This window comes from Cyrtonyx montezumae, unplaced genomic scaffold (assembly GCF_038088225.1).
Source record: "Cyrtonyx montezumae isolate F1298 unplaced genomic scaffold, pur_monq_1.0 scaffold_3, whole genome shotgun sequence".
Classification (NCBI taxonomy): Eukaryota; Metazoa; Chordata; class Aves; order Galliformes; family Odontophoridae; genus Cyrtonyx; species Cyrtonyx montezumae.
The window spans coordinates 155,397,333-155,417,962 of NW_027072034.1; the positions used below are offsets into that span (position 1 = coordinate 155,397,333).

The 20,630-nt window shown below is 41.1% G+C and overlaps 1 protein-coding gene across 1 annotated transcript; it reads right to left on the reverse strand.

Annotated features, from left to right (window-relative positions):
• Window positions 1-2,033: 2,033 nt before the first annotated feature.
• DHTKD1 (dehydrogenase E1 and transketolase domain containing 1) lies at window positions 2,034-18,717 on the reverse strand. The gene is made up of 17 exons (XM_065743732.1): window positions 18,555-18,717; window positions 17,422-17,577; window positions 16,499-16,710; window positions 14,565-14,759; window positions 14,033-14,302; window positions 13,104-13,275; window positions 11,356-11,554; window positions 10,189-10,501; window positions 9,141-9,225; window positions 8,410-8,549; window positions 7,792-7,942; window positions 6,501-6,607; window positions 5,298-5,462; window positions 4,837-4,919; window positions 3,652-3,821; window positions 3,118-3,203; window positions 2,034-2,638 (listed from the first exon to the last, which is right to left on the reverse strand). Exons 1-17 carry the CDS (start codon window positions 18,715-18,717, stop codon window positions 2,537-2,539), a joined length of 2,769 nt encoding a protein of 922 aa, XP_065599804.1. The 3' UTR covers window positions 2,034-2,536.
• Window positions 18,718-20,630: the final 1,913 nt, after the last annotated feature.

A 20,630-nucleotide genomic window follows, 5' to 3' on the forward strand; every position in this document is an offset into this window, starting at 1 on the left:
TCCTGACATATCACTGTTTTCCACGTAGAAGTGCTGTGCTTGGTTAAATCCCACTTGTTTCTTCCTGAAGGTTTTTTTGTGATGGTGTGTTTGCTTTATTCAAGCACACTCTTAAAGTAATTTTGGGAGGAGTGGGGAAAGTGTGAATTTCACATTGCCAACAAGATTGGAAAAGTGAAAAATAATAAGAAAAATTTTATGGTGAGAGGAAAGCTGCCACAGGGCAGCAGGAAGGGGACTAGTCCAGGCAGTTTTTACCTCCTCTTGCCACCTATCTTCATTTTTCTTCTGCTTAACTTCAGTGTTATGGTCTTAACTGTTGCTATTCAAAAAAGATATATTTATTTCCCCAGATGACACCTGTGCTGAAACCTCCCCTCAGGGAATGCCAGGAGCTGCACTCTGACTGGTGAAGGGCAGAGCACATGGCTGCAGACATGTCTCACTCACAGAGAGTGGAGAGCAGTTTGGCAACAAGCAGGTGAAGGGCTTTTTCAGCATTTCCTCTAAATGCATTAAGTTATAAAAGTCACACGAGCAGAAGGAAAAGAACAGCAGTAGAACACAGCCTTTAGGAAGACCCTATAAATCCTCTGCGGAGCTCTAGCTGCCACCTGCACTAGTCTTCTAACTATACACTGAGTCCCCACATCTGTGGGGGAAAGGAGAATTACACTAGTTAGGGGGAGAAGCTGGGTTTCAGGAGAAGGGGAAGTCTTATGGTCACTGCATGCATTTGATGGCTCAGCTGAACTCCATTCAGTGTTGCTGTCTCTCTTCTGCCCACCTCGCCTTGCTGTTGGAGCAGAGGGTTCCCCAAAGCCAACAGGCCACACACCTACATCACAGAATGGGTTGAGATGGAATGAACCTCACAGATCATCTCATTCCGACCCACTTGCCATGGGCAGAGACACCTTCCATTTTTAACATTATTGTTAAACTGTACACACCTCCAAGGTCTACACTGCTCCAACCTGAAGCTTCCTTATGAAGGAACAAAGTATCCTTTAAAGGATTGGCTTTAAATTAACAAGTAGGAGACCACAGTTTTATACCTGACCATAGTCTATTCCCTATTTCAGTTTCTTATTCACTTTTTAATAGCTAATAAACATACTGGAAGGTAGTAAACCGTATCATTTGAAAATAAATATACATCAAATTGCAAACAAATCCATTTTCTCACGAAATTTTGAGATGTGTCATGGCAGTAGAAACAGAAAGCTTTTGTTCGCTGTCTTCATTTTGAGAACTTGAAAATCTGTATTTGTTTGAGCTCTTTACGAAAACTTGGATGATTATCCTCCTGTTCTGCCATTTACTTGAATTTATTTCACTTATTTCTTCTATAGCCTGTTTTAGTCACTTTTTTTCTCTGCAAATAAAAGACTTTTGCTCAGGAATCTCCCAAAAGGCCTTCAAATGGGAACTCAATCAAAGAGAAAAGCACAAAATAAGGTCATGAGATCGTTGTTCTTGTTTTGCTACAGAAGATTTTTTTCTGACAATCCCCTTTGACTTTCTGATTCTCCCATCCCTCACCCTTGAAGCTTCTAATGTACTTGAAAGAGGCCTCACTAGTACAGCTCTCAGCACGTGTCCCTTGAATTCTTCACAGTCTGTCCTATTTCACTTGCCTGTTTTACTTGCCATAGTTTTGTAATTTCAGTTGCTCATCACAACTTCAGCCTTCTTACAGCATAAGATTCTGTGTGAGAACTAGGGACCACAGAAGAAGAAACTGAGCAGAAGCAAGCCCTCAGAAACAGCAAAAACTAATGAGAAGCCCTGAGAAGAATTTCCTGGGTAGGAGGCAGGATCTCTTTCTAGGATGGCCTCTAGAAACTGTTTTGGCCTCTATAAAACATGGCTCTAAAATAAGGCAGAGAGGCTCATACAGCATGCCTCCCACTCTGCAAGATTGATGTGATAGCACTGATTCTCCTGGTGAGAGAAACAGCAGTGCCCAAAGAGGACATCCTGCAAGGTCCCCCCAGGAATATGGCTTTAATGACTCTCTTCATCAAACAACAATTACATCAGATTTAATTTCTGTAAGAAAAGAAAAGAGAAAATCCACAATGCTCTGCTGTAGAAATGGCTCAGTCCCAGGCATTGGGAAGCATTTATTCAACCGAACAGTACTAACACCTCTGTGGAAACAAAAAAACATTTCCACACATGCACCATTACCAAGGAACTGGGAACAGTGCAGGTAAGCAACCTGATACAAGGTATTTTTAACCCATCTCACTGACCTGCGCCCTAGACTGTATTTCTGTATCTTAAACTTGTTTAAAAATCTTGTGTAGAAAAAACCTAAAAAAGAGCAAGAGCCTTCTAGAGCATCAGGCATCAGCTCTCATCCTCACGTACACTCCTATATTAAAAAATTGCTTTACCATTACAGAACTTGTTCCATTTTTTTTCTCATTTTGGAGAATTAAAGAGTCCTAAGGATCTGGCTTTTGTTCTTCACAGGAGGAAGGCAACAAACATGGCTGACTGCAGGAGTAGTCTGTCCATTGAAAATTTAGATAAATGTGTTGGTAAGAATGTCTTCCTGCTGCTGGTGGTGCAGGGTTCCAATGCCAACTGCTGGGGCTGGTAAAGGAGGTCTACTCACAAGTCGGAGCTGAAATGAGAGCCAGGAGGAAGTGATTAATGAAGCACAAATACAGAACCATATCCTGATGTTCTGATTCCATGGTGATCCCTAACTGTGCAGCTCCAGTTGGAAGTACTGCATGGAATTATCCTCCATTTCCTGAAGACTTTCATTCCAAGAACATCACGGTACATCATCTGCCACAGCAGACAGCAGCTTCAGACTCTCTTCCTACTTGCTGTAGCACCTTAAATATGTTGTTTTCTACCTGGAATCTTTCATCATCCTGTCTGTTTAGACTAAACACCTGTTAAAAGAAAGCTCCAGGCCTGTTCATTGCTAAAAATGAGGGCTCTAATAAAAAGCTAAGTAGCTTAAATTAGAACATGCAGTTTAGACTAGTTTTTGGACTAGTTTTATGTGTAAGCATCATGCATCACAGAATTTTGCAGTCAATAGCTTCAAACTTCATTTTACAGCCCGGAGCACCACGGGGGGTATCTTACCTTAACTCCCAGCTGCTTTTCAAACCGTGGTGACACAAAGGACCAAGGACCCATATTCTGTGGTTCTTCCTGACTCCAGATGAAGACTAAAGAAAGGATAAAGGTACATTACAACGGCACATCTTTTCAGCAGCTCAAGAAAACAATATTTCTTTTCTGTTGTAGCTCCTCTGCTTTTTTTGTTCTTGTTTTTTTTTTTTTGTTTTGTTTGTTTTTTTGTCTTGGCACTGTCTTTGAAATGGTATCCTGACAGTCTCAATTCATTGCAGGTCGCACCACGCTGCAGTGAAACCAAAAGTATGGCCACCATTAGGGTATACTCACACTGGTTTTAAGTAGTGATTTATAGAAACTAACAGCAGCAGAGAACAACTCTTTTAGCACAAGTGGTGAACATTTGTATCATCCCACTCAATAAACACTTGATGTATAGGGGGTAGAACAAAGAATAAAACACTACTTCAGATATTCATCCTAGAAGGCAGGCAATAGATTTCAAAGAGTCCAGGAACAGAAGGGTAAGAAATTTCTTACCTTTGGCATGGCTGTATTTGCTCAGCTCTTGCTGCAAAGCTTCCAGTGGGAAAGGACACAGTTCTTCAAGTCTTAAAATAGCTGTGTTGTGTTGTTTCTCTCCTAGTGCCTCTCTTTGTTTCGCCAGAGCATAGTAATGCTTACCAGAACAGAACACCACATGGGTGACACTGAAAAATAAGTGTTTCCAAGTTCAGTGTTTTACAGAAACTGTGCAGAACAGTTTCACACTTTTAACAAAAACAACCAGCCAAACTTTAAAGACAATTTCACTGAATTAAATCACTACCCTAAACCATGTTTTCTCATTTTCTTTCCCTTCCCACTCATCCAACGGTTGACAAATTAACGCCTGGGCACAGGAGGCCAGAGCCCAGAAGTCTTGTTTCTTCAGCTTTAACTATCTAAAAATTAAAACCTAGTCAAAGCCAGCCATCTGTGCTCTCTCTGTAGAGCACAAACCCAAGACAATCCTCTTTCAGATCTAACAGGAACCACCTTTAGGAGACATGCAAAAGTTTCCAGCAGCCTGTGATGTCTTATCTGCCTAAGCTTACTAGACAAAGGCAGTAAGAGAAACCCTACACACAGTGCCTCCACATTCCACTTACAAAACAATGCTAAGATACAGCCAACTTTGCGACTGTGACAAGAATGCAAACATTTGAGATGCTGACAGACTTGAGTACTACTAGGACAGGGACCAAGTAAGAATATCAGGAGAGAAAAATGTGAATGCTAGAATTGCTCTTTGTGAACAGTACTCTCTAAATTAGTGTCTGAAAGGAGGAATACAGTACACACACCAAGATTTGTTACCGCCCTGATTTCACTTCAGCAGCTCAAGCATCTGAACATCAGAACAAAAATTCTGCACCTCTTCATATAACAGATGCTCCCACTGACATTAACTAATGAGCACAATTCACAACAGCATCCAACAGAGTAGCAAGTAGGGTAACAGACTCCCCTTGGAGGAAAGGGCTGAAAGTCTGAATGCTTTACTATTATGCAGGCAGTTAACTTTACTATCAACAAGGAAGCAGAGGAGGAGAGAAACAAGTAAAACCCTAAATCACCCATCACGCAGATACTTCCCCTCAATCACCTCAAACTTGAACTGGTAGGCAACAGAAAGGGACAGGACTTCCTTTCTAAGCTTTTCCTGTAAGAAAGTAGAACTACCTTTTAGGATCTACTGAGGAGTCACCAATGACAGGTTTGAACGTTGTTCTTGGAGCCATCTCTTCAAAACTTGATACAGCAGCCTAAATGGGGAAGAGTTGGAAGTTACCAAATCTGGATGCCTTTTATATCAGACAGAGCTGGGGAGATGATTCAGAGACAGAGTTTTGTTGAATATAAAAGGTAGTGTCTTCCCTCTCCCTTCCACTTCCCCTCCCACAGAAGACAGGCAGAATGGTAACATTCTAAAGAACACCACTGGACCAAGAATCAATCCTTCTGCAGGCTCACATGCACTCACCTTTAACCCTCAGCCTATCAGACCTCACACAGGCAATACCCTATGGCTTTGACACTAAAACAGGCAGAGAACACAGAGGAAAACAGACATGTTACAAGAACACAAAAAAGGAGGAAAAGAACAAAAAAAGAAAAACGAAGATAAAAGTTTTCCAGCTTACAGGAAGCCTGAGTAACACTTTTGGAGAAGCAACAATGAGAGGTTTCCTAAAGTTTCGGACCATTTGCCTCCGGAGTAAATGGAAATACTGTGCTGGAGTGGTAGGATGCACAACTGACATGTTCACTCGGTCCCCATCAACTCCTTCTTCTGAGCTGTCACACATCTAAGGGGAACACAGCAGGATTTTGTCAAGAAGGAAGCAGTGATACAAGTGTGCAAGTGTCCAGGCACATAAGGCACTTTACCAGTATAAAAACAGAGAAGAAAATATCCCAATTAAAACACTGATTGCTAGGGAAGAGCAATTTCAAAGAAGAAAAGCCTGTAGTGTTTACCCAGTACCATCAGATCTGAACTGCCTCCTTCAACTCTACTGTAACCAAGGCATGACAGTTGTTCTAACAGTTGAAGGCCATGACCACTCCATCAGAATGACAGCACCACTAAGCATGCTGCAAATTTTTCCCTAAAGCATTACTCAGACAAAAAGGCTTTCATTTACTTACTACAGTCACAGTGGCACAACAGTGGATATCTTTTCTTTGTGCCACAAATTTACTTACTCTTACTTAAGTGCCCAAAATTCTGCTTGTATGCTCCATGCATACTGGGAACATCTGTATCTTGCAGAAGAGGGTGGCTGCCTGTTTCCAATGCCAACCCCAGATTGCTTTATGTAAGAAGTCCCATTAGAGGCCTGCTATTTGCAGTACAGCAATTCTGCCTCGCTACTGGGCTCATTCTGTGGTACAGTGATATTGCTGAAGAGTGAAAATCAGAAAAGAAACAGCAAGCAGTACCAAAGCACATGCCACTTGAAGTATGTACAGAGGGCACGAGGCTTTAGCAAACACTATGACATTTTTACATTACAAAATTTCACATTACCCCACACTCACTTGGGCAGATGAGAGAGACCTAATGGGAACAGCAAGCATTTATTACAGAGTTCAATACGAGTCTTGCACTAGAGCTGTTGTGACATTCAAACCAAAACCACTTCCTCACCACTTCCAGACCTGCACCTCCTCATCACAGTTCCCTTTACTTCTCCACTTTCAGACCAGCCCATTCCTACTGTACAATCCTGTCTCCAGCTTCTGCTATCACTAGCAGATTCATCGTGAATGTGGCATTTTGCAACAGGACTCTCAGAGCACGGGTTGGGGAGTACACAGCTCTGAGAGGTGAAGCAGGGTACCTGCAGGAAACGTTCCATCCGGCAGGATGAGTGCTCAGGGCCTGCACCATCATAGCCATGGGGAAGAAGAATTACTATCCCACTCTGCAGAAGCCATTTGGCCTCACCTGAGAACACAGAATGAGAAAGAAGGAAAAAAAAAATCTTTCAACAGAACATAAAGCCATAAAGCACTGTGTCCTTTGCATGAACTACTCGGGAAAATAGAACATTTCTAGATTTCCACATTGTTAAGTACAGCCCTGGAACATGTATTTAGCAGTGAGATTCACAGCTGTGAAATGACACACATAAGATGATCTGATATTTCTGAAATAGTCATATAACTTCAGGCTCTCAGAAAAATTAAGGCTTCGTGTCGAACAGTGAAACTTTTAAAACTCAGTCAGAAACATCTCCATGTTATGCAAAAATTCTCTGAACAGCATTGTCAATGAACACTATTATCAACTATTGGCACTACTACCTCTCCTCAATAAGAAAACCTCCAAGCATACTCCATAGCACATTTTCTGTGTATCTTATCATTTAGTCTTGTGCAGGTATGAAGCAAGCAGCATCCTGTCAGACAGTTCTAGCTAATACAGCAATGCTTGCAAGAGGATAGCTCCTTGGGCTAAGAGATTACAGCTAAATCCAGAAAGCAATTAATCCTGACCTTAAATACATGTTGAGGATGAGTGGGATATACGAGGTCTCTAACAATTACCATCTTTGATTAAGTACTGAATGTAGAGGCCTAATTGAAGCTGGGTGCCAGTATTCCAGACACTTACACACAAGGAATCCCGCTTTAGAAATTAATCTTAGCATTTTCTCAGTCTGTCCCACCTGTGAAAGGTCTTTTTGCTCTGAGCATTCAGAAAATTCATTTGTCAAACTGAGATATTATTTACAAAGCATTTTTTGTGGGTTTTTTTCTTGTTTGTTTGTTTTGTTTTGCTCTAGGAATTTTTAAGAGATGCTTCATGAAGGAAAGGTGCATCCTAACAAGCCACCAAATAATTGTACACACAATGTAAAAAAAAGAGGGAGAAAGGGGAAGAAAGGCTGTTAACATCAACAGTTATTCTGAGAGACCAATCTCCTGCCAAGGATGGCATCTTTCATTTTAGATGGAATGCCAGAAAAAAAACTGCATACAAGTTGGGATCTCATAGGCAAGAGCACAAGGCTTCTCGAGCACACAGAATTCTTTTCTCAACACATTATCCATTTATGGGCAAAGCTGAAGGATTTTCTAATAAAACAAATAACTTATTGTAAATATATTAGCTTCTTGTACACTCACCTCCAGAGATGAAAGTGTCAAATATTATCTGGGCTCCATTAAAGAAGTCTCCAAATTGAGCTTCCCAAATTGGCAGTAACTTAGAACTCTCAATACTCATTCCATATTCAAAACCAAGTACAGCTTCCTCAGACAAAGGACTGTTACTCACCTAACAGAAAGGAAATTGTTGGGAGGGACAGGTGAGAAAGCTGGGGTTGGAGCTCAATTTAAGGTCCCTTCTAATCTAAGCCATTCTATGATTCTATGACAACCTAAGGTGAAGATCCTCTGGAAGCAGGCACATTAGTGCTAGGCACACTGAGGACGCGCACTCCTAAAGACAATTCATGGTGACAGCTTATTTTGGTTTTCAATGAAGATACTGAGGGAAGAAGAATAACAGAATCTCTTAAGAAAAAAGCAGAATTTCTTGTTAATGAAGATAACTAACCATGCACTACAATTATAAATTTGCAACGGGTCAAATGCTTTTTGCTAGTGTCTCCTTAATCCAGGCAGGCTTCACACCTCCATATCTGATGCTTGCCAGGCTATGTATGTAGCCTCAGCAGTTTTAAAATACACTCTCCTTCAGCACAAGTTGAGGAAAATTGTTTCATGTACCATAGAACCTACCTCTAAGAAACCCTTCTGGTCTGGGGACATATGATTCAGAGGAATGTAGGTGTCATCTGTTTCTTGGCAAACCAACATTGCGTGTCGTTGACTAAAGGTTCCTCTGCCAACATCTTGTCCACTTAGTCTGATGTTAAACCCTTTCCAAGCAATAAGCAAAACAGTGGATTTGTAAATCAAACAAGAAAATACAGAGAAAAATAACTCTCCATTTCCAAAATGTCACTTCTCTTGTTAAGTCCCTTATTGAATTTCCCCTCCAACTTGCAGAGATGCTCACATCTCATTTCTCCTCTTTCCATTCAAAAGTTATTTTGGAGTGTTTCAGTTTGCTGAAGCAAACTGTAAAATATGGCCATCCTGTATCACATAAACAGCAACAGAAATTTAGACTTGAGAAGAAGGAAAACTAATCATAGCATGAAACACAGTTAGTAAGATAGGAGTACAGGAGGCCCAACTGAAGTCACATGCTTTTCTCACACTCAGCACTAAGCACTATCTTCTTGACAGGGTAGGAAGAAACAATAATACAACACAATAATTCTTTAGACACTAATTATTCAATCTGCAGATAATAGTAACACACAGGACTCTTTTTAACTTCTCTTGCTCCCATATAAATTTTCCTATGTATTCACCAAGTCAGTCTTTGCACTTGAAATACCTAAATGTCCAACTGTCATCAAAAGCAAACAATAAAAGATTATTGCTATCTAGTTGCCTCTTACCTTGGCTCAGCAGGGAACCAAATGCTAAAGTTTCAGCTGTTGCCCAATCCAGCTTTTTTCCTTCCTCCATTTTTTGAACTCTTGACTAAACAAATAAACAAGGAAAAAAAATTACTCTTTCTTTTTCTCTGATCTGTATGCCTTGAAGCATAGACTGATATTAGAAGTACATATTTTCCCCAACCAAACCAACTTTGGTTGGTTTGAAATACATACATTCTTATTTCATCACATCCTGAAGAAGGCCCTGCAGAACACAAAATCATGTATAACCCACATACTCACTCCCTAGACTACAAACTGTGGATTGACAGATTAGATCTTAGTCTACAAACACTAAAAATCTGAGGATAGCAGAGAGAATCTCTTGACAAACTTTTGGTATAGTGCTGAAAGATTCCAGGTGTAAGTATTTTCAGTCTCCAGAATTCTCCCATTCTGAGTTGTAGCTCTGCTGCTCTTGCCTTGGGCTGGGAGGACTTTGGTCTTTTTCAGTATTCAACTCATGGCCTCTCTATAGCTGTTGACCACACACCAGCCCACGGTCATCACTCATCCAAGTGAAACGTTCACAAAACCAAACCAGTGTAGTTATTGCACAAAGTCTTATTACTTATGAAACACAACTTTCAAACTGTCTACACATTTACATAAAAATACTTAAGCACGTGCATTACTGGCTTAACAAATTGCATACGTTACAAATCTCCCAATTCATTCTCCTGTAAAGTACTCATAAAGTTTAAATTTTAATCATTTATTATACTGGCTTATATTCTTTGTAAGTACAACAAACTGTATTTTCTACAGGCTTCTTCTTCAGTGTAACAAAATACTGTTAAATTAAGAATTAAGTATATGGCTAGACACGGGGGTGAAGATATTTTTCTTCAAACCTAGGAGAAAAATGGCATAATACCCACCTGAAAAAGGGAACAAGCTCTTCTTCCTAGAGAAAACTGTGCCACTCCTTAATTGGCAGCCTTGCCATAAAAGGTCAGATATTATTAAAGCAATAGGACTAAAAGTGTCTTTATGCTCTACTGACCTGTACATATGTCTTTAGAAGATGGCTGTGCATCTGGAGTTCTTCAGGCACCTCTACAGACTTGACTCCAATGAACTGCAGAAGTGGTATTGGCATACCCGTGTCCCAAGTGGTGATTTTAGCAGAAGGTTCAACCAAACCTTTCCAGTGAGCCTGCAGGTTGGTAGGAGGTGGACTATACAAAGTCATGTTGGCAAGATGATCGTTCAGTTTAGAATAGTAGGTCGTCTTTATCTCAGATACTTCAACATCAGTCATGAGCCCAGCAGCCACGAGATGTTCTGCGTATGTGTCTGGGATACTCTTACGGGATCTGCAGGGGAGGGAATCAAACCCCATAGACATTAAGCCTGAAAAGTGTCATTTCACAACAGGGAAATAACACCTTCCTTCCGGTCAGGTACAACGGAAAACAAACATAAATGATGACCTAGTGCATAAAACTCATTTGGGTCAAGTTTTCTTTCCTGACATTTCCAGAATAAAAACCAAATTCTATTGGATTCATGCTTTGCAGTCCTTTGTTTAAGGTAGTGTCTATTGCTGGCAGCTACAGCTAGAAATAAATCAAGAAATCATCTTATTCAGACTGGCTTTGTGCCATCATGCATCATTCTTCAGACAAACTGACAGTGGGATTTCAGGATTAGCTGAGAATCAAGGCACCTAATTCCATAGATATTTCCACTTAAAATACCAGAATTCATTGGCCAATATTTTTCTTTGGGGATCATGATGGAATCTAGATTTATCAAAATGCTTGCAAACATGAGGATCCACTGTAACAGGCAAAAAGACATAACACATTGTACAGGCTTACTGCAAGTTCTCTCACATAACCTACCCTTCCCTCTGGCACACAGTAGACAACTCTGCCTTCCGATTACGAGCAATCATGAATTTGAAATCCAAGGGCTATATGCAAGATTGTTTTCCAAGAGGCATCAAAATTCACCTCTGAGAACTGACAATAGTGGTTATCTTTATTAACACCTCGTTATCAGACCTTAGTCATGGACTGCTGACAGTCTAGCTACACTTAAGATTTGACAGCATGTCAAACGATCTCCAGTATACAGAGATTTCTGTTAGAGAGTAGTGGGCAATACTGATCAGATGTGTAAAGAACGCACTTTGGGTTCTCTCATCAGGTGGCGTTACTCTTACCTGATGATTTTGTACATGCTAGGGTTGGTGAAGAATGGCTCATCAAGTTCATTGTGGCCCCACTGTCGGTAGCACAGCAAGTCCACTATCACATCCCTGCGGAACTGGCGCTGGTACTCAACTGCCAGTCGTGTGGCACGGACAACTTCTTCAGGATCATCCCCGTTGACATGGATAACACCACATCCAACAATTTTACCTGCCCAGGGATTCAAGCATAATTAGCAGTTATCACACTCAACCCCCCCCCTCCAAGGAAAACAGACACAAACATATCCTGCAGAAAACTACAAGCACTAGTGCCCAGCACACTTAACAAATCTACAGAAGAAGTTCTTTATGATGACAACTGGAGTAAGGAGTAGGAATCACCCCTGAAAGAAAGTGCAATTTTTCAACAACTCAAGCTGTTGTATTTGTCATAGCTTGAACACAACCTCTTTATCAACAATAAATTCCTACCTCTCAAGAAAGAGAAGGAATTCTTCAGGGAATGAGAAAGAACTACTTGATGGATTCTGTCAAACGAAAACTGAGTTTTCCTTCTTTCTTTCTTCACTATCTCTATGAATTCATATAGAATCATAGAAAGGCTTAGATTAATAGGGACCTTAAAGATCACCTAGTTGGCCTTCCAGGCTGCAAGCACGTGCTGACTGGCTCATGTCCAGTTTTGTCCACTAGGACAAAATCCTTTTGTTTGTCAATAGTCACTCCATCCATTTAGCAGGCAGAAAGAGAGCTCTTGTTACAGAGAACACTGCAAAATCCAAATGTCTTCACGTGTTCTCCTGTATAGCAATTTGTGAATTCTGTGAACTTGTACTTCCATATTCTCAGTAATGGAATGCTCTTTTTCTACTTAACTACCCGAATTCTGGGAAATTAAGACAGTTCACTCCTGACCAATGTCATTCTTGCTCCCTAACAAAATCCTGAAGTCCAAATAAGTAACTGTATAATTCAATAGCTAGGTAAGAAGAAAGAAACACTAAGACTGGTGAAAAAGCGAAGTCATAATAATGTCTATATACCTTAAAAGGTTTAATGAATCTACTTGCCTGGTTTGATGAAGCCATAAGACAAATACCTGCTATTAAATCTTATACATATACACTAGTATATCTTAAATTCTAGGAAACATACACAAAGGAACTAACTGTGTCTACGGTCTGGCCAATTGCAACACATCTGAGAAGCCAAAAGTCTTCTAAGTTTAAGTTTAGAAATGGCATGAATCTCATATTTCAATTAAAAGCTCAACAAGTTCACCTGACAACAAACAAATCAGGAAAATGAAGGAGAAGCTGACTAATAAATCCTTCTCAGAAAACACAATGGAATGGTTTTCATTAAAATTAAAGATATTGAAAACACATCTATTATACACTCCATCACAACGCGTTCTTAAAAGATGTCAATGACATGGCAGAAATCAAATGAAAATGTTATTAAGAATTCATTAAGTCTTGCAAATATTTTACTGTATCCTGTAAAAATATGACAGCATTTTCCCTTGATAGTTAGTCTTTAGCTTGGTGTAGATAGGAAAGGGAATACTTTTAGCACTTCAATTTTTGCTAGTAGGAGGCAATAATCAATAATAATTTGATTTGATATTCTGTTATCAAAAGAAATAAGATTAATATAATTCCATAGCATTGATAGCATTTGCTATGAAATCCCACTGCAATAGCAAGCGTTCACATTGGTGTTAAAAAGCCTTCCTTATTCTTTCTGATACGTACCAATATCACTACAGTACAGTGATGATCTTCCTCGCTCTGGAGGAGTTGTATAGCCCAGCTGGTTATTAACAATCAAATGGATGCTCCCACCAACTCTGAAATGTGGTAGATTGGAGAGTGTCAGTGTTTCAGGAACAATCCCCTGCCCAGAGAAAGCACCATCACCATGAACCTGCATTAGGGAAGAAAGTGGATGAGTTTAATTTGGAAGAACATTGGAGGAACAGCAAAATTCAGGAAACAGTAACTCACTATGCAATAGGTATTGCTGGGTCTAGTTCTTAACCCCTTTCAGACTACTACGTAGCAAGTATCACAGCTATAGCAAAGCTGCAGCAGTAAGTACCAATGCAGTGAGCGACAAGGAGCCAGTCACCATCAGATTTGCTGAACTATTTGCTGAAAGTTAGATAGTGGTCAACCAAGTTTATCAAACACAGACAAGAGCAGACACACTAGGAAAAGAAGTGGAAAAGAAACTTGGAAAAAAGAATAAGATCCAATTTGAGACAGCACAAAAAGACTTATTTCAACAGTACCAAAAATGACAAAATCCTAAGTTCTTCTGTATATTTTTCAACCTTGTTGTTAGCTCTTCCCAAAACCCATTTAATTAAAAGAAGGCTAGCAGCAGAAGTTTAAATGGGTTAAAGCAAAAACACTGCTCTCAATGCAAGGTATCAAAATCAAGGAAGAAAGCCGAATTATTTGTTTGGAAAACTAGAAACTAGAATTGTTTAAATGCCAATACTGCTGTATATGGCACCTAAGTGTCTTTCTTTCCCTTCACTTTCTTCATAAAGAGGACCCCAATTCTTAATATTCTACATTAGTTCAGTTTCATTCATTATTTTTATATACAGCATTTGTGTTCACATGCTAGTCTCAGAAGCCTTAAAAAGATCAGCTACAAGTTGTGAACAAAATACCTGCAGGCAAATAACTTTGTCTCCAGGCTGTGCAGAGTTCTCTGGGGAGTAATCTCCATCGAGCAGAGACTGTTGTCTCCCTCGTGTCTTGCCCACGGCCACTGGATTAATTGCTTCTAAGTGAGAGGGGTTAGGTAGCAAGGTGACATGCACAGGCCTGTGCGAACCAAAGTCAAGATCAACAGAAGACGTCAGGTGGGAGAGAACGTCCCCAATGGCTGCTGAATTCTCTGGAAACTCACTCAGACCACGCATCTTACGGAACATGAGCTGCATGGAAACAAACTTGTTTAAATCTTTTTCCGATTAATTGACACAATAGAAGAATGTTTCCAGACTTATATGCTTTCCCACTCTCGAGACAGCCATGACGCCTCACATTCCAACATATAAACCCATTTCATTGAGTTCTCTTACCGATCTCCCAGGGAAATTTGGCAGAGGTACTGATATGAAGGGAACATGCTCCCTTTTATATTATACAAATAAACCAGACACATAGAAAATTACAGTAAGACTGTAAATCTCTTACCTCTGGTGGAAGCTGAAGTAAGCCCGTGAGAAGATTAAGTCTACCACGATGAGGCATTCCAAGAATGATATCTGTCACACCACTGTATGCACACATCTTAAACAATTCATGGAAGAAACCCATCATGCTCTCTGCTCCTTCTCCACCATATCGCTTCACTGTAGCGAACTTCGTGGCCAAGAAGTGATCAAACTCCTATTAAAAACAGGAGAAGTTCAGCATTAAGCAACTTTAAGCAGCAGTCTTCCACTCATAAAACTGAAATATCATTTATATTTGTACCTTGAAGGCATACAAATGTAAGCAGAGCTCTTGAAAGTCTCAGCTAATTCTCCATCCCTACTGGCTAAGATCAGAAGCTGAGTAAAAGATAATGCCTTTTACCTCTTAGGCAGAAAACTGTAGGATTGAGGACCAAGCTAGTTCTACCTAACATGGAAGGAGATGGATACTGAAACAAATGAGCAATTTACAACTGCCTTGATAGTTTGCCTTTTTTTTGTGAGTGAAAATTAAAGAATGGTGTTCTTTTACAGTATAAACCTCAGCTATCCTGAGATGCAAAGCTAGAGAAGCAGTGTTTCACTTTGATTATGTTAGACACAGTATTTAGTACATAAGTAAAATAATTATTGAGAGAAGGAAAATCTGTATTTACTTCATTCTCCTTTACTCCTTCCACTTCATTCACTCCATTCATCAACTCCTAGATAGCTCTCTTAAATGACAAAGTTTTGGAAGCACTGGAAGTGTCTGTAGTGTTTTGCAGCTGAAAATAAATAATGACTGTAAGTGAGAAGGGAAGACTGAGCCACAGGCAAAGATCCAAGTCAATTGCTGAACAACTTTCAGTTAAGAAACACCAAATTCTAAGGAATTATATATACAAAACTAATCACACACATAAGTGTTTTTCCCACATCAGTTCAATTCCACACTCTTAAAGTACAGTCCTGGTCATTTTGAGGGGAATGTGTTATTCTCAAGGGTCCTAATTTCATGCTGCCTTCTTGGAGACAAATTCCTTTAACTGAAAAGAAGGCAATAAAAATATAAAATGTGCCATGTACTTCTATTTAGTCATTGTTATGTATTACATGTAAGACTCCTTCCTCTTGGAAAACTGGAAGCAGGGACGTGTTCACAGATTCTGCTCCTCTACCCTTCCATCCTTCTGAATAAAGCAGGGAGAGAAGGGGAAGAAAGTTTTTCACAGTATAGAAATATTAGAATAAATTGTGTCTACACACTCTGCAAGTCCATAAATCTTTCACCCCTTCATTCCATGAACAAAAGTTCCTTTGCTGAAGGGCTACACGGGTAAAAGTTCAGTTCAACTCTGTTTTGTTCTCTCAAAACTTTGAGAGATGTTGGATGCTTTAAAGCTAGTAAAACAGATAGGGATGTGTCTGAGAATGAAAAGAAAACAGCATGAGGTGTCATGGAGGTACACCCAATCTTGTGTTTCCATCAGGAACATTTAGTATATATATACATATTTAGTTATCAGACCTCTAGTCACAAGTACTCATGGGTTTGTGTGGTCTTTGTTTGCATCTGCAGACAGTTTATGTTATACAAATATATCTCACAAACAATACATGTTCTGATTTGTTCTAAAAGCCTTCTGAGTTTGGATTTGACTGGAAATAATTTCCTAGAAATAATTTCCAAACAAATCAATGTGAATTAAAAAGGTATTGCTGAATGTTTCAATAGTGGTTGCAAAGTAAATTCGGCAACACTCTCCAGTGAAGATTCCTGAATTTGTGTATCATGCCTCTTTGTGGAAAAATCTAGCACTTCTCCCTCTTGAATGCTGTCAAAGCTTTTAGGATAGTGACTCTTCCGTTGTGTGGACCACATCCAGAGCATTAGAGGGTCCACAATAGACTCCAGAATTCAATTAAATCAAGTAATAGTGAACAAGGCACCTGCGACTCCAACATCAGTTTGCACAAGTGCTTTTTCTCTTCAGTCGTAAATGCTTCTTGTTTCAGTTCTTCAAATCTTTTAGTGAACCATTTTCTCTCCTCCAAGGTTGGAAGCTGGCTTGTTTCTATGGAAATATGCCCGCAGTACACATGGTCAAGGTAAGCCAACACATCCTCTACGGAGGCCTCTTCTTTTCCCATGTTGAGAAGCCCTGGTCAGGAATAAATGTTATCAGTCACTTGTGGAAGCACTAAGAACTAAACTGGTATCTTGCAGTTATGCTAGTATTTTGAGAGCACAAATTCATACCCCTGACTTCCTTTCCTTCATTTAAAAACATTTATAATCATACCTCAGTGTTGTATTAATGCAATGGTCTCATGCTTATTTGCAAGGCACTCAAAATGTCTTTTGGAAAGACTTTAATGTGGATGACATGAAGCCACTGTTTCTGTGACTTAGTACAGTACTCATTTTGTGACTCAGACAAATGAGCTCCAACCCTGTGGGCATCAGAAGTAAGCAAGCACTTGTTTTGTAAATGGATAAGATATACAGCACTGAAAGACTCTCATTTTTTCAAGGCCACAGTGAGAGACAAACATCAAGTGCCACAGCAGCTTCACTTCAGTCCCAAAAACTACACTAAATCATAGAATGTTACAGTAACATGAGAGATTAATGTATAACCTCAGTAGATTTAAGTACAACTAAAAACATTCATGGTATCCAACGACGTGAGAAGGTATCAATTCATTACACGATGATCTGAGCAACAAACATGTAAGTAGGCTGAAGTTAATGATTTTCTATCCAACAATACATTACTGATTGAATCTCCACTGCATTTTTGGCTCCTCTGCAGAGGACAGAGACTCATAATAAATCATCCATGACAAAAATTTGCTATGATAGCATTTACCTGTGGTAATGAGAGGTCCTTGAAGAACTTCAGTCAACTCTTGGATTTCAGGGACCACATTCATAACAGCTTGCCCAGCAAACAGTGGGTTTATTTTGGCTGCTTTGTGTCCATGTTCAGAGTATGCAGTTATTAAACGAGCAAGGGCATGGTCAACTAAACACAAAAAGAAAGCAGAATATTGCATGTGCTCACACCTAACACATTTATGATACCAACACATGTATTCAGTCCTTTGATAACCTTCAAGGTTCTGGATGGAAAGATGTCCTTCACCTTTATCATCTCACAAGAGCTTCTATATTCAGACTGCTATATCTTGTTACTAATGGAATTTTCAAGCAAGTTTATTCTAGATTTCATATTTCATAGAATCACGAGTTGGAATAGACCTTTCAAAGCCATCTAGTTCAACTCCCCTGCAATGAACAAGGACAACTGACTATATCAGGTTCCTCAGCACCCTATCCAGCCTGACCTTGACTGTCCCCAAGGATGGGGCATCCACCACCTCTATGGGCAACCCGTTCCAGTGTTTCACTGCCCTTACTGTAAAAAACTTTTTCCATATATCCAATCCAAATATCTCCTCTTTTAGTTTGAAACCATTTCCATTGTACTATTACAACAGAATCTGCTAAAGATTCTGTTGCCTTTCTTGCAGCCGTCCTTTATTTACTGAAGGGCTGTTCTCAGGTCTCCCTGTAGCCTCCTCCAAGCTGACCAGCCTCATCTCTCTCAGCCTGTCATCACATGAAAGACGTCCCATCCTTTGAGTCATTTCTCTGACCCTCGTCTGTGCACGCTCCAACAGGTCCACATCTCCCTATGGTTCTCCTGCTAGTCAGTATATATATGTAAAGGTACCTCGTTTTGCTTTGAAGAGATTACAATAACGGGCACACCTAACTCAAAAACAGCAAGGTGTTGGTGTACAAAATGGCTTGGCTTGGATTGACTTCGAATCCTCTCCATCCCCGACTTCTGCTGGGCTGGGTGCCCCCACAGCACCGGCGCGGGCGCGCTCCCCGCTCCGACTCCGGCTCCTCCCTGAGCCGCGCGCCGCCCCCGAGCGCCGCGCTCTGCCGCTCGTCCCCCGCCCTCCCCGCGGGCACCGTGCCGGCGGACCCGACCTGCTTTGCCGCTCGCCCCAGCGCCGCGCGGTTCCGCCGAGCTCTCTCCAGCCGCTTTCCGCGGCTTGTAGCCGTACACCCCCCGCTCCGTGCGGTACCAGCGCCGCAAGCCGGCCCGCCACGGCCACCTCCATAGAGCGCAGCGCCCGCCGCTCGCCGCCATGGCCGCCGCGCTGCCCGCCGCCAACCGCCGGCCGCGCCGCCGCCAACGCCCCCGGCCGGGGAGGGGCGGTGCGGGAGCGTGTGGGACGTGCCGCGCTCCGACGTGCCTGAGCGTCCCGAGTGCTTTCTGCTGCGTGCGATGGAGGAGGGATACGTTCTGGCCAGGAGGAGGGTTTGCAGTGGAAATTGCGATCAGAAGTGGTGGAGTCAGTAGGAGTGAGACCGCACCTCAGTACTGTGTGTGCGGTTTCGGGCCCGTCGCTGCGGTACATTGAGGGGCTGGAGTGTGTTGAGGACGGGTCTGGAGCACAAGTGTAATGGGCAGCGGCTGAGGGCTGTTCAGGAGGGAGAAAAAGAGGCTCAGTGACATTATCGCTCTACAACTGCCTGAAAGGACGTCATGGTAAGGTAGGGGTTGGCCTCTTCTCCCACGTATCAATGATAGGATGAGAGGTGATGGCCACAAGTTGGAGGCTCAGGTTGGATGTTAGGCAAAACTCTTTCTCAGAAAGAGTGGTGACGCATTGGCACAGGCTGCCCAGGGAGGTGGTGGAGTCACCACCCCTGGAAGTGTTCAGAAAAAGGATAGATGTGCCCTGAGGGACGTGGTCAGTGGGCACGGTGTGGGTGTGCTGATGGTTGGACTGCATGGTCTTAGTGGTCTCTTCCAACCTTAGTGACTCCATGCTTCTATGATTCTTCAGGTGACTATAGAAGCATACATATCTCAGTATCTAGGAATTTCTTATTAAAATGCTGTGACAAGTTCAGTATAAAAGGTTAACCCCATGTATTTGTTACACTGGATTGTGGTTAGACACATGAACCGCATCACCTCTGGAAAACCTACCAAAAATGCATGAGATAGAATTGAGGATTTAACAAAGCCTAACATGTTTGCATAACGTTTGTGTGAATGCAGTAGCACTGGCTTGGCTGTGCCCATTAAAAGAAGATGAATCATAGAATCGTTAAGGCTGGAAAAGACCTCTAAGATCAGCTAGTCCAACCATCCACCCACCAATACTACCCACTAAACCATGTCCCTCAGAGCCATATCTACACATTCCTTGAATCTGCTCTGTTGATCGCATTTGCAATAGGGAAAAAAAAAGGCATTAATTTCTTCAAACAGTGGCTAGATGCTGATGGAATGGGAGGAACTGGATTTTGCAACAGAGAATCAGTTGTGTCACTGTTGTTGGCTGGGGATGTTAGGCATTTACAGTTTCTGGAGAGGGGCTGCTGGTGTTCCTTGAGATTGGGTTTATTCAAATCTATAAAAGCCAGTCTCAAAGGGCAGAATAGGGAGTGAGTTATAAAGCTGCAAAGAAAGCAAAAAAATGCTGCAATAAAAAGACAGCTGATGTGTAGCCAACAGAGTAAAGCATAGTAGGAATTTGGCTTTTGGTATTGATTTTTAATGTAAGCTAAAGGAAATAATGTTGTTATTGTTGTTACATTACGTGATTTCGAAGAGGCAAAAAAGTCGTTAGGGTTAAATATTTCTATTCCATGCAGAGGGAAAAGCACAGATGTTGCATAAAGATGATGAAATACCTTTCTGCAGTTCTTAGGCAAATATCAGCCAAATAGCAGGTATTAGTGTGGTTTTGCTTTAAAGCAGAGAGAGAGCTAGTTGAGTATTTCTCAATTGATACTGATAGGAATAGGTCTGAACATTAAAAATGTTCCAAACCTATAAAGGACTAAAATGAGGTGGTTCACCCATACAATGTGGGCCCCAGAAGAGTGGGAAAATATTTTAATATAAGGATTGCCTTTCTCTTAATCAAGTCTAAGTGTGGGTTTATGGAATACATATCAAATCAAGATGCTGAATTGCATGGTGTTCTTAGAATCACAGAATCATAGAATGGCTTAGGTTGGAAGGGGCTGGGTGCCCCCCACCAG

What these genes read in the sequence shown, in the direction of transcription:
- DHTKD1 (XM_065743732.1), bottom strand. Translation starts at nt 18,717, where the DNA reads ATGGCGGCGAGCGGCGGGCGCTGCGCTCTATGGAGGTGGCCGTGGCGG. An exon ending in ACCAGAAGGGTTTCTTAGAG is followed by an intron (nt 7,943 to 8,409) that starts GTAGGTTCTATG and finishes CCTTTCTGTTAG; the next exon opens with GTGAGTAACAGTCCTTTGTC. An exon ending in GGATGGAACGTTTCCTGCAG is followed by an intron (nt 5,463 to 6,500) that starts GTACCCTGCTTC and finishes TGTTCCCCTTAG; the next exon opens with ATGTGTGACAGCTCAGAAGA.